General features: G+C 37.6%; 1 protein-coding gene across 3 annotated transcripts; it reads right to left on the reverse strand.

Annotated features, from left to right (window-relative positions):
• Positions 1 to 2,940: 2,940 nt before the first annotated feature.
• On the reverse strand, positions 2,941 to 15,087 carry LOC127658755 (ADP/ATP translocase 1-like). Of its 3 annotated transcripts, none has more exons than XM_052148239.1 (4): positions 14,879 to 15,077; positions 11,191 to 11,677; positions 10,016 to 10,156; positions 2,941 to 4,328 (listed from the first exon to the last, which is right to left on the reverse strand). In XM_052148239.1, exons 1-4 carry the CDS (start codon positions 14,987 to 14,989, stop codon positions 4,171 to 4,173), a joined length of 897 nt encoding a protein of 298 aa, XP_052004199.1. In that variant the 5' UTR covers positions 14,990 to 15,077; the 3' UTR covers positions 2,941 to 4,170. The 3 variants fall into 3 exon arrangements, with proteins under 3 accessions (XP_052004199.1, XP_052004198.1, XP_052004201.1); XM_052148238.1 differs by lacking the exons at positions 10,016 to 10,156; positions 11,191 to 11,677; positions 14,879 to 15,077 and adding exons at positions 4,438 to 4,578; positions 4,911 to 5,397; positions 7,935 to 8,168; XM_052148241.1 differs by lacking the exon at positions 2,941 to 4,328 and adding an exon at positions 9,423 to 9,824 and having other exon boundaries at positions 14,879 to 15,087.
• Positions 15,088 to 15,109: the final 22 nt, after the last annotated feature.

Genomic DNA, 15,109 nt, shown 5'->3' on the forward strand with positions numbered 1-15,109 from the left:
GGGTTATAGGTTTAGGGTTAGGGGATAGAATATATAGTTCGTACAGTATAAAAATCATTATGTCTATGGAGAGTCCTCATAAGGATAGTGTACCTGTGTGTGTGTGTGTGTGTGTGTGTGTGTGTGTGTGTGTGTGTGTGTGTGTGTGTGTGTGTGTGTGTGTGTGTGTGTGTGTATGTGTGAGCGTGTATTTATCACTTTGTGGGGACCAAATGTCCCCATAAGGATAGTAAAACCCGAAATTTTTTACCTTGTGGGGACATTTTGTCGGTCCCCATGAGGAAAACAGCTTATAAATCATACTAAATTATGTTTTTTGAAAATGTAAAAATGCAGAATGTTTTCTGTGAGGGTTAGGTTTAGGGGTAGGGTTAGGTTTAGGGGATTGAATATAAAGTTTGTACAGTATAAAAACCATTATGTCTATGGAAAGTCCCCATAAAACATGGAAACACAACATGTGTGTGTGTGTGTGTGTGTGTGTGTGTGTGTGTGTGTGTGTGTGTGTGTGTGTGTGTGTGTGTGTGTGTGTGTGTGTGTGTGTGTGTGTGTGTGTGTGTGTGTGTGTGTGTGTAGCCAGCAGACTGCGAGTTAAGAATGGTCCATTGGGACAACTCAGAAACAACAACAAAGAGTCATCAGAGGTCTAGATGAAAGCCCTGTCATGAAATATTTCACTTCTCACCATCCACACCTCAGTGAGTGTGTGCTCATGTGTTGACTGACTAAAGCGCATGGGATTCTGACCACAAAAAAGCATCAATCTAGTGGATACCTCAATACTTTTCTGCAGTCACGTTTAATTTCACATAACACAATCACCGAATCTTCTATAACTATGCTTCCTGTCAAATCTGTATGTAAATCACAAACTCTTTTTAAAGATGGTTTTATGATTACTCTGAACTGCACATGATTTAAGAATAGGTTATTTCACTGGAATGTACTCAAACAAAACAGAACAAAAACAAAGTAGTAACTGAGATTTGAATTGTATACTTTTTAATGGTAAAAATTAACAGTCTGTTATTTGTTGAATGTTCATGCTTCTTGAGCATTTTAAAATGCTCCCTGCTGATATTCCTTTGTTTCGTTCCCATTTCTTTTCCATTTCAATAGTGCCATCAAGTGGACTTATTATGCATACTTGCTAGCTGAACATTCAGAGTTGGAGAACAATGTTTAATTGAACAGGAGAGTGAGAAGAACACAGTGCAGTATAAAGAGCTTTAAAACAGCTTAGAATAAGCATATTTTGGTAACACGTTACAATAAGATTATATTTCTTAACATTAGTTAGCATAAACTAACAATGACATTTTTTTTTTTACAGCATTTATTAATATTGGTTGATTTTAATTGAATGTATACTCATACATTTTTAAAATCGAAAGTTGTATTTGTTAACATTAGTTAATGCATAATGAACTAACATGAACTTACAATGAGCAATTGTATTTTTATTAACTTAAATTAGCAAAGATCATAATGTTGTAAAAAATATATGTAGTTCATTGTTTGTTCATAACAATGCATTAATTAATGTTAATGAATGGAACCTTATTGTAGTGTTACCCATATTTTAAACACTAATTAAAAAATCTAATAAAAATGTTTAAGTGTAAGGTTTTCGATATTGTTAGTCATTCCAATTGTCATTTTAGGTGTCTGCTTTCTGCAAACCTCTGATCCATGCAAGAGAATACGATAATGTTTTAATTTCATGTCACGTGTTATTATTTTTCAAAGTATCCACATGTGGAAACAGTTGTAAATGTCCTTTTATCTGAAGAAAGTTAATGGTTTTAAACCAGTCATTTTCATATCAAAGCACTTAACACTAGTATTATAATTACTTGCAGGTTGGCTATTCCAAACCACTGTCAAGGCTGCATTTGAAGAAAATGACTTAATATTTATCTGACATGTACAGTATGCTTGGAGTCAGACAAGGCAGTTCACATTACAGAAGATTGCTTTGTATTATGGCCATTTTGGTAAATTACACTGGCCTTTGATCTCAGCCAGTTGAGACTTGCATGGTTTTCATTATAAAGGCTTGTATAATCTGTCTGTTGATACTAGTAAACAAAATCAGAGATATAATAGAGAGACTGTGTCCAGCTGTGCAAGATTGTAGATCATCCTTGATTACTGAGCCTCTGAAATGCTATAGCTGTGGAAGACAATCGTTTTGCTGTTTCACCCTTTCTTACTATGTATGAATGCTTATTACCTTCTTTTTCAAGCAGGAATAATCTGTATCTCCTTTCATTGGTAGTACAGTTCTGGCTTAGAAGAGCATGCATAGCGATATCTTCTGTTAATCTACACATCATTGTACATGCTGGACATTTTGAATATGAGGTGTTATTCAGTTTAAAAAAAAAAAGGGTGTTGTAAAAATATATTGAGGACCCAAAGTCTGTGTCCACTTCAGTTTTTTTTAGGATAAATATAAAATAAAATTTAAAACAAAGAAATGTTTTAATGTCACTGAATACAAAACATTTCAGACTCTGCACTAAATCACTTATCAATGCATTGACCCCATTTACTACTTTGTACAAAAGGTCAGATTTCCTTGGTTCCATTGAAACACACAAGATGCTCTTTAAAACATTTTCAAATCATGCTGGGATAATATGGATAATTAGGTTTTGCACAAACTTTGCAAAACTAGAGTGCAAGCGGTCACGAAAGCAAAGAAATTCTGAAATTCGTGTAAATGAATGAATTCAAGTTTCAATATTAAAATGTTATATGCTGATAATACAAGTTGTAAAAACTATATTAAATTTGAAAAGTGCAACAACAAAAAAGAAGCATTATAACACAACTTTAAATCTCCACAAACTCGAAATAATTACTTGTTAAATACCTCAACCAGATCTTAAAAAAAAAAAACACACAAAAAACACACACACACACATGCAACCATTTGGGTTTTCCAACTTTTATTGAATTTACAAGCATTCTTGGTGTTCAAACATTAAACTGAAAGTAGTCTGAAAGTACAGCCCTTCTCTCCATATAGTGTGGCATAAGATTACCATTGTTTTACATGTTAAAAGTGAATATAAAGTTTCAGTGCATGCATTACTGAACTCAAAATGCCCTGCCTTACTTGCCCTGGCATCTCTACTTCTGAAAACGGAATCCACTTAATCAAGATCAGTCTGACGCAACCAAACACTGAGCCTGACAAGAAAATGACCAAGAAAATATGACTCCCCTCATTATACAAGATGGAAAATACTTAAACGGAATTCCAAAAAAAGAGAAATCGTGGAAATACACTTTTCATGTCACATAAGGTCGGAGAATGCCACGTCTCTTGCCCCAAACATTCTTTGCTGGAGCACTTTACTGTGTTGGTCTCTGTGTTAACAGAGATGGATAGAAGGCAAATCTGTTGTGAATTAAAGCGTCTCATTTAATACCTCTACGATCCAATATGACACCAACTTTCAGTCCAACATGTGACCAGAGTAAATGTTTCAAGTGCGGAACATTATTCTGCGGCTTTTGAAATCCACATTTTATTTTGAGTTATCCTGTTTATCCTTGTTACCACAAGCCTTGGATAAGACAACTTAGAAATAGAGTCCATAGGTTGATAGGATAACGGTTTGAAAGCAGGACTAATAGTAATGTTGTCATGACCTCTTGTGGAGGTATTATGTTATTGCATGATATGGACCCAAATCTGCAAGTGACGTCTCAGATTTACAGAGGAACATCATGAAGAAAATCAACAAATGAATGCATTTTAATTATTTTAAGCATTCAATATTTAACTATTTAGCACTCGTTTCTTATGAATACATATTTATATTTTTAAAATTTTGAATGTAATGTTTCTCCATATTGTTGCTCTTTAGCCACTGCATGACACCATATGGGGACAAAGTCTGTCTTCACATTTAAACTGCATATACAGATACTTCCTTTTGATAAAATATTGACTATTTTTCATAGGAGGCTAGAGCAGTCTCTTTAACATAAAAATATAGCAACAGAATTCACATACAGAAAAATATTAATGTCTTTCTGTCATCTAACACTATTTAACCAAAGATCACATTTGTGCTGAGTGGATAGGGTTTGGTTAAAGCTTGACAAAATGTTGTGGTAAGAGCTATTCTACGTTTTCTTAGTTTATATTGTTTAAACAAACTTCTTGAATTCATCATAGAGCACAAGCACAAAAGCGCCCCCCATTCCTCTAAATACATTAGACAGAGCCCCTTTGAAGAATGCTTTGCCACCCTCATCACGAGCAATCTTCCTCCAGCAGTCAATGGTTCCCGAGTACATAATATCAGCTGGGAAGACAAAAGACAAAACCTTCAGCTGTAATACTGTATATGCATACCTCATGGAGAGCAGGGAGTAATTCAAATGAGTGCATGTGTTTGAGCATGTGTTGTATACCTCCTTTGCGCCCAGACTGCATCATCATGCGACGCCGCACAGTGTCAAAGGGATAGGACACCACGCCAGCCACTGCTGTCACAGTTTGTGCAATCATCCAGCTGACCACAATGTGGGTGTTCTTAGGGTCTGGAAGCATGCCTACACAGCACCAGATGAGAATGCATGCATGCAAATACACAAGTCAGAGGTTTTGGTTACAGATAAGGAGAGAAGAGAAATCTCATTGATTCATCAATGTCAAATTAGATCAGCTAGAGCACAAGCCTCTTATATTTTTAGATTTACTGTATTATTAAGATATGTATTTTTCATTGTGTCAATAGAAAAAGACAATTTCCCCAATTATTGTCAAAGATCAGTGAGAAATATTCAAAAATATAAATATGAATTAAAAATTCCCATCTATGTTCACATTCTAAACTTTGATATTTAATCTTATTTGTTACTGTCTCAAAGCAGAATCCTCCCACCTTTGGCAGTGTCATAGACTCCGAAGTAGGATGCCCTGTAGATAATGATGCCCTGGACAGAAACGTTGAAGCCCTGGTACAGGCCTCGTAGCCCGTCTGACCTAAATATTTTGCCCAGGCAGTCGACCAGCCCGCTAAACTCCCTAGTGCTGCTAGCTTTCCCGACATCTGCAGCTAGTCGGGTTCGAGCGAAATCGAGAGGGTAGACGAAGCAAAGGGAAGTGGCTCCAGCAGCACCACCAGAGGCCAAGTTACCAGCAAAGTATCGCCAGAACTGTGTGTGCTTATCTACGTTACCCAAGAAAATCTGTTTGTACTTATCTTTGAAGGCAAAATTGAGAGCTTGAGTGGGGAAGTAGCGAATGACGTTGGCTAGGTTGCCACGCCAAAAGGAGATAAAGCCTTGCTCCTTGGGAATCCTCACAATACAGTCGATAATACCTTTGTACTGCTTGTCTGCACTGATCTGCTTGCTGGCATGTTGTACCTGTAAATTCAAACACAAAATCCACTGAGATAGATGATATCTTACTTGACTAATTTTGTGTCCTTGATCATGTCTTTTCTTTGTATGCAGCAGACTGAGCTAAGAAAGTGGGTGACCGTGATTTTGCCAGATCACATTTTATCATTAGGTTACTGTGAAATACAAAATCTTATTACCTATTATCAAAATGTCAATGCTGCTCTTTGCTGCTCCATACAACAAAGATGGATGACTATACTGTAGCTTGGAAACATATGCAATTTTTGTTTGTGAAAGAAAATTATAATTGCGTTCACAGAGAATGCATTAAATTGATCAGAAATTATAGTAAAGACATTTATAATATTACAAATGATTTTTTCCATTTAATAAATATTATTTAAACTTTCTGTTCATCCAAAAATCCTCCAAAAATGTCTTAATGTTTCAAACTTTGGAAGTTGCCTAGGGTATCAAGTGACCTAGGTCTGCCACTTATGCCCCTCTCTAAAAGAATAGATGAATGATGCCCCTGTTTTAGGGTTTTGGTTTTAGGGTTTGGAGCTTACACAACATTCTTCAACTGATCAGTCACAACATTAAAACCACTGACAGGTGAGGTGAAAAACATGTATTATCTCGTTACAACAGCACCTGTCAAGGGGTGAACAGTCAGTTTTTGAATTACATGTGTTGGAAGCAGGACAAATGGGCAAGTGTAAGGATCTGAGTGACCAAATTGTGATGCTACAAGACTGGGTCAGAGCATCTCCAAAATGGCAAGTCTTGTGGGGTGTTCCCGGTATGCAGTGGGTAGTACCTACCAAAAGTGGTCCAAGGAAGGACAACCAGTAAACCGGCGACAGAGTCATGGGCACACAAGCCTCATTGATCCGCGTGGGGAGCGAAGGCTAGCCCATCTGGTCCGATCCCACAGAAGAGCCACGTAAGCACAAACTGCTGAAAAATGTAATGCTGGCCATAATAGAAAGGTGTCAGAACACACAGTGCATCGCAGTTTTTGGCGTATGGGTCTGCATTGCCGCAGACTGGTCAGAGTGCCCATGCTGACCTCTGTCCACCACCAAAAGCAACTACAATGGGCACGTGAGCATCAGAACTGGGCCATGGAGCAATGGAAGAAGGTGGCCTGGTCTGATGAATCACGTTTTATTTTAGATCATGTGGACGGCCGGGTGTGTGTATGCCGTTTACCTGGGGAAGAGATGGCAGCAGGATGCACTATGGGAAGAAGGCAGGCCGGCGGAGGCATTGTGATGCTATGGGCAATGTTCTGCTTCGAAACCTTGGGTTCTGGCATTCATGTTACATTCATGTGGATGCGGATCAATGAGGCTTGGAGTGGTGGTGGCGGAGTGGCTAAAGCACAGGGCTGTTAATCAAAAGGTCGCTGGTTCTAACCCCACGGCCACCACCATTGTGTCCTTGAGCAAGGCACTTAACTCCAGGTTGTTCCGGGGGGATTGTCCCTGAAATAAGTGCACTGTAAGTCGCTTTGGATAAAAGCGTCTGCCAAATGCATAAATGTAAATGTAAATGTAAATGTTACTTTGACATGTACCAACAACCTAAAGATTGTTGCAGACCATGTATACCCCTTCATGGCAATGGTATTCCCTGATGGCAGTGGCCTCTTTCAGCAGGATAATTCACCCTGCCACACTGCAAAAATTGTTCAGGAATGATTTGAGGAACATGACAAAGAGTTCAAGGTGTTGACTTGGCCTCCAAATTCCCCAGATCTCAATCCGATTGACCATCTATGATATGTGCTGAATCAACAATTCCAATCCATGGAGGCCCCGCCTCGCAATGGAGGCGCCACCTTGCAACTTACATAAAGGATCTGCTGCTAACGTGTTGGTGCCAGATACCAAAGGGCACCTTTAGAGGTCATTGTGAGACCATGCGTCGATGGTCAGAGCTGTTTTGGTAGCACGATTGTGACCTACGTGATATTAGGCAGGTGGTTTTAATGTTGTGGCTGATCGGCGTATAAACCTATAATTTTCATCCGATTTTACGGGTAATCGAAGGTTAATTTGTCGGGAATTTTGTTCGAGAAGTAACAAAAGATGTTGATCCAGGAAGGAACGTAATTCATTCTTGGCTAAATTAGACCTAATACATAAAGCCAGGGCCTGTAAAACGAGACAAGACCGCAGGGGGAAGACGTGCCACACAGCCAGCTGCCAAAGTCACACAGTACGGCCTTAAATCTAGTATTAAAAATGGAAATGGGAAGATGCAAGCATGGAAACTCGATTTTCCAACGGCAGTTTGAATGTTAGGCTTCCTGATACATTTTGTAAAGGATGCTATAAGGACGTTGCAAACAGAGAACATACATTTCAAGGGTGACCTTTACTGGTTAAAGTCAAAGCGAATCATTCCAACCATAAGAGGATTCGTATTATTCTTTAGTAAGTCAGACAATATTTATGCATTGCCATGCATTTTATGGTATGTCAAACTGCGTTAAGAGCAAGTCAGAGCAATTACGTATCTCGCGTTAGGGCACAACATGTCCTTCTCACCTGCAGCAGCAGTTTCACTCTCTCTATCGGTGCGACGGCAGTTTTGGAAATAGCCGCAGCGACTCCACCAGCCAAAAAGTCTTTAGCGAAAGAAATTGCAGCATCAGCCATAGCAGCGCTAATAGTGTAGCTCAGAAGTCTATATTATCAACACAGTATACTGATAAATGCTGGAAGAAGCAGGAGGTAGGCTACAGCAGAGTACAAAGTGACGGAGATGCTGCAGAGGTTACGCTACGCACACTCACGAGGTTTATCGCGATACTTCCTCCAAAGACTCTATATGGTATGAATTATGTGCTGCTTATCAGTGATATTTATAAACTCCTACTGAGTTTTACAGAATATTAATTGTATATTTTCATTAAACTAGAACAGAAATTACATTTAAAAAAAAACCTGTGCTCTACATGTAAATAAAATTACATTTAAAAAACGAATACTGTAGACCCACACTTCATCACTTACACATAATTTTAAATTGCATTATAACATTGTTAATCATCAAAAATGTTCCTTATTTTCCAGCAGGCACAACAGCATGTTGTCCAAAAAAGAGAGCGTGAGACAGAGAGAGAGAGAAGAGGAACTTTTTTCACATAAAGCTTAAAATGTAGGCCTGTACCAAAACACAAAGTGCAGAGCATTGTACTCAAGTATGTGAGATAAACAATAGTAAATAATAGGCAAATTATGTACAGTACATATTTTGAGAATTTGATCAGAAACATTCATTGATCTACTAAAGATGGCTTAAATTGGGAATTAATGAATGAAGAACGTTACATTTTATATAGCGCTTTTCAGACACTACACTCAAAGCGCTTTACACAGTGAACAAGGGACTCTCCTCAAACACCACCAGTGTGCAGCATCCACCTGGATGATGCAATGGCAGCCATAGTGCACCAGTACACTCACAACACAACAGCTATTGGTGGAGAGGAGAGAGTGGAGTGATATAGCCAATTCATGGATGGGGATTATTAGGATGCCATTATTGATAAGGGCCAATGGTGGGAATTTGGCCTGGATGCCAAGGTCACACCCCATCTCTTTTCACGAGAAGTGCCCTGGAATTTTTAATGACCACAGAGAGTCAGAACCTCAGTTTCACATATCATCTGTAGGATGGTCCCTTTTTTCAGGACAGTGTCCCCATCAATATACTGGGCCATTAGGACCCACACTAACCGCAGGGTGAGCACATCCAGCTGGCCTCACTAACACCTCTTCCAGCAGCAACTTTAGTTTTCCCTATGTGGTCTCCCATCCAGGTACTGACCAACCTCAACCCTGCACAGCTTCAGCGGGCAACCAGTCAAGAGCTGCAGGGTGATATGGCTGTTGTTGTTTTGTTATTTTATAGCATACATACATATCTATTTTGCTAATTTCATAGGCATACATACATATATATATATATATATTAATATTTTATTTGGAATATAATATTCCTCCTTATAGCTTCTTTTTAGCCACTGCGTCAATCTACAGCATGATACATGAATAGGGACAAAGTCTGTTATCATGCTAAAATCACATATAGGCCCACATGTGCTTTCTTTTGATCATATATATATATATATATATATATTTTTTATAACAGAAGGATAGTGGTTTCTCTAAACCTAAAATGTATAGCAAGAGAATCACATAGTCTTAATTAAATATATTTTATATTTTATCATCTTTCATATTTAACCAAGGCCATGTGTCTTTTACTTATTGTTTAATCAAACTTCTTGATTTCATCATACAGCACAAGCACAAAAGCACCCCCAAATCCTCTAAATACATTAGACAGAGCCCCTTTGAAGAATGCTTTACCACCCTCATCACAAGCAATTTTCCTCCAGCAGTCAATGGCTCCCATGTACATAATATCTGCTGGAAGACAAAATACAATGACTCGAGTAGAAATAAATAAAACTATTCAAATCAAATCTCAAAATGAGATATCTAAATGTAAAAAACACATCAAGATTTTTGGGAGCAGCAGTGTGCTATCCTTTTTTTGCTCAATATATTTGTAGTTATGTGTTTGTACATGTACATGTGTTTGAGCATGTGTTGTATACCTCCTTTGCGCCCAGACTGCATCATCATGCGACGCCGCACAGTGTCAAAGGGGTAGGACACCATGCCAGCCACTGCTGTCACAGTCTGTGCAATCATCCAGTTCACCACAATGTGGGTGTCCTTTGGGTCTGGAAGCATGCCTGCACAGTGCCACACAAGAATGCATGCATGCAAAATGCAAGTCAGATATTTTGTTATAGATAAGGAGAGAAGAGAAATTTCATTGGTTTATCAATGGCTTTTTTGTATTTTTTTATTAACAAAACAAATAGACTATTCATTAAAACAACATAACAGATAGCATATGGACATTAAATAAATTATATAAAAATCACAATTGTGTGGATTTACGTAAATAATTATATGTAATTAGTACTATAAATAATTTCAAGTAAACTAGACACCTAAATCACACTTCTCCATTTAGCCAATTAAAGGAATATTCCAGGTTCAATAAAATTGATGCTTACTTGACAGCATTTGTGGCACAATGTTGATGGACACAAAAATGTATTTCTTTAAAACAAACAGAAATCTGGCTTACAGTGAGGTACTACAATGGAAGTGAATGGGAGCCAATATGTAGATATTAAAATACTCACTGTTTCAAAAGTCTAGCCACAAGACATAAACAGTATGCAAGTGAACATGATTTTAAAGTGATAAAATCGCTTATTAACATTTTATTAAAAAAAAAATATCATTAAGTTATAAAAAAAATGTACAACTTTGTTGTCATGACGACATAACACTGTAAACTCAAAAATCCTAAAACAAATGTAAAAATTATGATTTAAACAACTTGACAGCTCAAGTTAGACAAGTTTTAACAGAAAACTTACTGTCAGTGCTTTTAGAAAAAAAATGTTTTACATCCATTGTGTTGCCTCGATTTTTGCTTCTTTTTTTTATAAAGAAAAGGAGGGATGAGTAAAATAAATTTTTGTGGTAAACAATATTATACCAAAAATGCAGTCGATTGAGCTTAACTTGTATTGAAGACAGAATATTCCTTTAATGTCAAACATCGGAGAGAAATATTTATCAGAAATCCATATATTAACATTATTTTAGCAAGCATTTCTCATCTACAGTATGTTCACATTTTAAACTTTTATTTATACTTTTAAGTTTTTACTAATATCGTTACTTTTTCTAAGCATAAACCTCCCACCTTTGGCAGTGTCATAGAATCCGAAGTAGGATGCCCTGTAGATAATGATGCCCTGAATAGAGACATTGAAGCCCTGGTACAGGCCTCTCAGTCCGTCTGACCTAAAGATTTTTACCAGGCAGTCGACCAGCCCGCTAAACTCCCTAGTGCTGCCAGCTTTCCCGACATCTGCAGCTAGTCGGGTTCGAGCGAAATCAAGTGGGTAGACGAAGCAAAGGGAAGTGGCTCCAGCAGCACCACCAGAGGCCATGTTACCAGCAAAGTATCGCCAGAACTGTTTGTGCTTATCTACACCACTCAGGAAAATCTGTTTGTATTTATCTTTGAAGGCAAAATTGAGAGCTTGAGTGGGTATGTAACGACTGACGTTGGCAATGTTGCCACGCCAAAAGGAGATAAAGCCTTGCTCCTTGGGAATCCTCTCAAAACAGTCGATAATTCCTTTGTACTGTTTGTCTGCACTGATCTGCTTGCTGGCATGTTGTACCTGCAAAGCGAAACAAGTTGACATATTTGTGAAATGAGTTGACATATTTGGTGTCCTTTATCATGCCTGTTCTGTCTATATTTCAGACTGACCCATGTAAGTGGGTGATTTTAAACAAAACAAAATCACCCATAGGGAAGACCACGGGGGCAGCTTTAATAGGGGACAGTTGTAGCACTGCTGCTCAATCACCAACAAGCTACAGCGATGCCACTGCACATCCACAATAAAAGACACCCTTTCTGCATGCTGAACATCATCAGGCTCTTTACACCAATTCACATTTTATACCCAAATTTATTTATTTTTTTTGATTGTGCCGTCGTTTTTATGTATATGAAACAGAAATAGCTTTGTTTTGATCACTGTCAGAGCTGAAGTGTCTAGCTAGCAAATTACAATTTGTCTATTATAAGTGTATGGGCCTTCAATTATAATCGACCCGCACTCTCTGTTCATTGGCTGGTGTCATGTTGAGGACTGGTTCCGGTTAGGTCATTAATTTTCACGCCAGTCAAGAGAGTGTTTGTGGTGGGTGAGTGCTCTCCAAAAAAAATTTTTTTTTTTTGTTGCTGTTCTTATATTTTGACATGTATGAGAATGTATTTGGCTTTCTTGCTGCCAAATCGTATTGTAATGGTTAATGTGCACCCTTCATTACAGAACATTTTGTAAGAATGCTGTGAAACTGATCACCACATTTGAATGTGTTTTAACAGGTACAGGTTATACTATATAATTCTGTATTTTGCATATTGTTTTGTATATTTTCTCTGAAAAAGTTCAGATATTAATTTTCACGCCAGTCAAGAGAGTGTTTGTGGTGGAACATTTTGTAAGAATGCTGTGAAACTGATCACCACATTTGAATGTGTTTTAACAGAATTAAATGATCCACCCAAGGCATGAGATGGTGTTGGTGGTCTCTATTATTACACACAATGCAGATATGAAGTTAGGAACCGTTACAATGGTGCCGTGACCCGGATGGGAGTGAGGTTTAGGGGGGGTGAGTGTAACGGGAGCCAGCTGGTAGATAGCTGTGCAGTGTGTAAACCTCACTCTCCTGACCTCAAGAGGTGCAATAGCGACTGACGCTAGAGGACGTAGCCTTTAGACTCCTTGTTAGCACACCCACCTCCCACGCCGGAGACGCCGATTCGAGTACTTGTTCGGAGCGGGGCGATCAGGACCGGTTACAAATGCCAAGATGCATGAAAGCTCTGAGCAGGTTTATTCCACCAAATATTTATTTCTGAACTCTTCCTAAGTTAAAACATTAGTATTGTGTTGCTTAAAAATGAATATGAACTTGTATTATTCGAGGTCTGAAAACACTGCATCATTTTTGTTATTTTGACCAGTTGACATTTTCTGCAAATAAATGCTCTAAATGACAATATTTTTATTTGGAATTTGGGAGAAATGTTGTCAGTACTTTATAGAATAAAACAAGTGAGTTTTGAGTTAAATTTACTCAAACATATACCTATAAATAGTAAATCCAGAGAAGGTGCTAATTTTGCAGTGGTCTCTTAATTGTTTCCAGAGCTGTATATACTTACACACACACACAAACACTACCGGTCAAAGGTTTTGAAACACTTGACTGAAATGGTTCTCATGATCTTAAAAATCTTTTGATCTGAAGGCTTATGCTTAAATGTTTAAAAGTAGTTTTGTAGACAAAAATTGTATTTTTGCCATCATATTAATTCATTTCATTATAAAACTAAAATTTAATTAAAAAAAAATAAAACAAAAGTTTTTTCAAATTGATGACTTGGACCAAATAATAAAGAAAAGCATCCAATAAATGACCAACATAGATGGGAACTCCTACAATACTGTTTAAAATGCATCCCAGGGTGATACCTCTATAAGTTAGTTGAGAAAATATAAAGAGTACGTTTGCAAATTCTAGGCAAAGGGTGACTACTTTGAAGATGCTAAAACAAATGTATACATACTACTAAATGTATACATACTACTAATATATATATTAGTAGTTAAATGCACCTAATATAAAATGGTACCTTAAAATTTTCCCCAAAATGTGAAAAATCTTACAACTGACTCTAATTTATATGCTTGCTCTAGGTCTTCAGTCGCTATATAGGCCTAATCATCAATATGCGTACAGGCGTCTGGTCTCTGTAATAACAATAAGAAATGTAATGTTATTATTATTAAAATATTAATCTAGAGTGTTATATGTAGGTGCTACAGTAGATAGTGCTGGTAAGATATTTTATTTGTATTTTTCATTATTATTAAATGTATGGCTCCAGATAGCAAAGCATGTGATTTAAATGTTTGGGGGTTTTTTTAAATCATTTTTATACAATTTTAACTGGGTGGGGATGGGGTTCATAGTACATACAAAGATTATTTAGCAGAGATGGACAACTTCCATTAAAATGAATTGGAGAAATTGAGACGCTCAACCAAGGAGCTCCGAGTGCCCAACGATCAAAAGGTGTAGAAAGGAAGTCCCGCCTTACAGGTACAAGAGCCAATCACCTGTCAATCAACTTTAGAATGTGCATACGCTTTAGCCTTACAAACCGGGAAAATTTAGTTTTTTTTTTTGTGTGTGTGTGTAATATGAGGTAAATAATCACAATTTATGATTCCAATATTGCTATTTTTTTATTTGAAATATGTTCTTTGATCATCCTCAACCATTTTTGTGATTTTGGTCTTTCTCAATTCAAGTAGATAAAAGCAGCACTGGCATGGCTGGAAATAGCCTCCAGAGAGCGTTCCAAAAAAATGGCCGACAATGGACTGACTTGCTAGAGAGACTTTGGCACATAGCCTCCCTGCAATTCGTTCACCCTCCGCCTATGGGTGTAAGGTTACTGTCAATTCTACGAAACTGCTATGAAGCGGAAACTGTATGACACGACCGCAGTTAACCTAAATTTATTGTACTTTTTACGTTTTTTTTTTTTTTTTGCTCAAATTAAGATGCTTCTGTAGTAACCGTTTCCTTTCTGGAGCGAAGATAAGAATGCATTTAGGAAATGTTATTCTGTTATAGGTTTGGTCCAAAATTAGATTATAACTGTAACTAAATAGATAAGATAGGATTCTAGAGAAATTATTTTTCTATAATAGCCTACGGCCCCTTTCCTCCAACAAAAAAGTCTAGATACCCGTTGCTTTAAAAGATTAAGTCAAAGCGCATGTTCTCACCTGCAGTAGCAGTTTCACTCGCTCTATCGGTGCGACTGCAGTTTCAGAAATAGCCGCTGCGACTCCTCCGGCCAAAAAGTCTTTGGCGAAAGAAATCGCCCCATCAGTCATGGCAGCGCTAATAGTTTAGCCTAGTATATTATTATCACAATGTACAGAAAATCCTGGGAAACGAAGGAGACAGAACGTATAGTGATGGGGATGAAGCGGTGAACACACCCTTGTATACAC

This window comes from Xyrauchen texanus, chromosome 18 (assembly GCF_025860055.1).
Source record: "Xyrauchen texanus isolate HMW12.3.18 chromosome 18, RBS_HiC_50CHRs, whole genome shotgun sequence".
NCBI lineage: Eukaryota > Metazoa > Chordata > Actinopteri > Cypriniformes > Catostomidae > Xyrauchen > Xyrauchen texanus.

Coding starts and splice junctions, on each gene's coding strand:
- LOC127658755 (XM_052148239.1), bottom strand. CDS start 14,989: ATGACTGATGGGGCGATTTCTTTCGCCAAAGACTTTTTGGCCGGAGGA. Junction 10,157..11,190: donor ATTCTATGACACTGCCAAAG/GTGGGAGGTTTA, acceptor GGCACTGTGCAG/GCATGCTTCCAGACCCAAAG. Junction 4,329..10,015: donor GCAGTCTGGGCGCAAAGGAG/GTATACAACACA, acceptor TTGTCTTCCCAG/CTGATATTATGTACTCGGGA.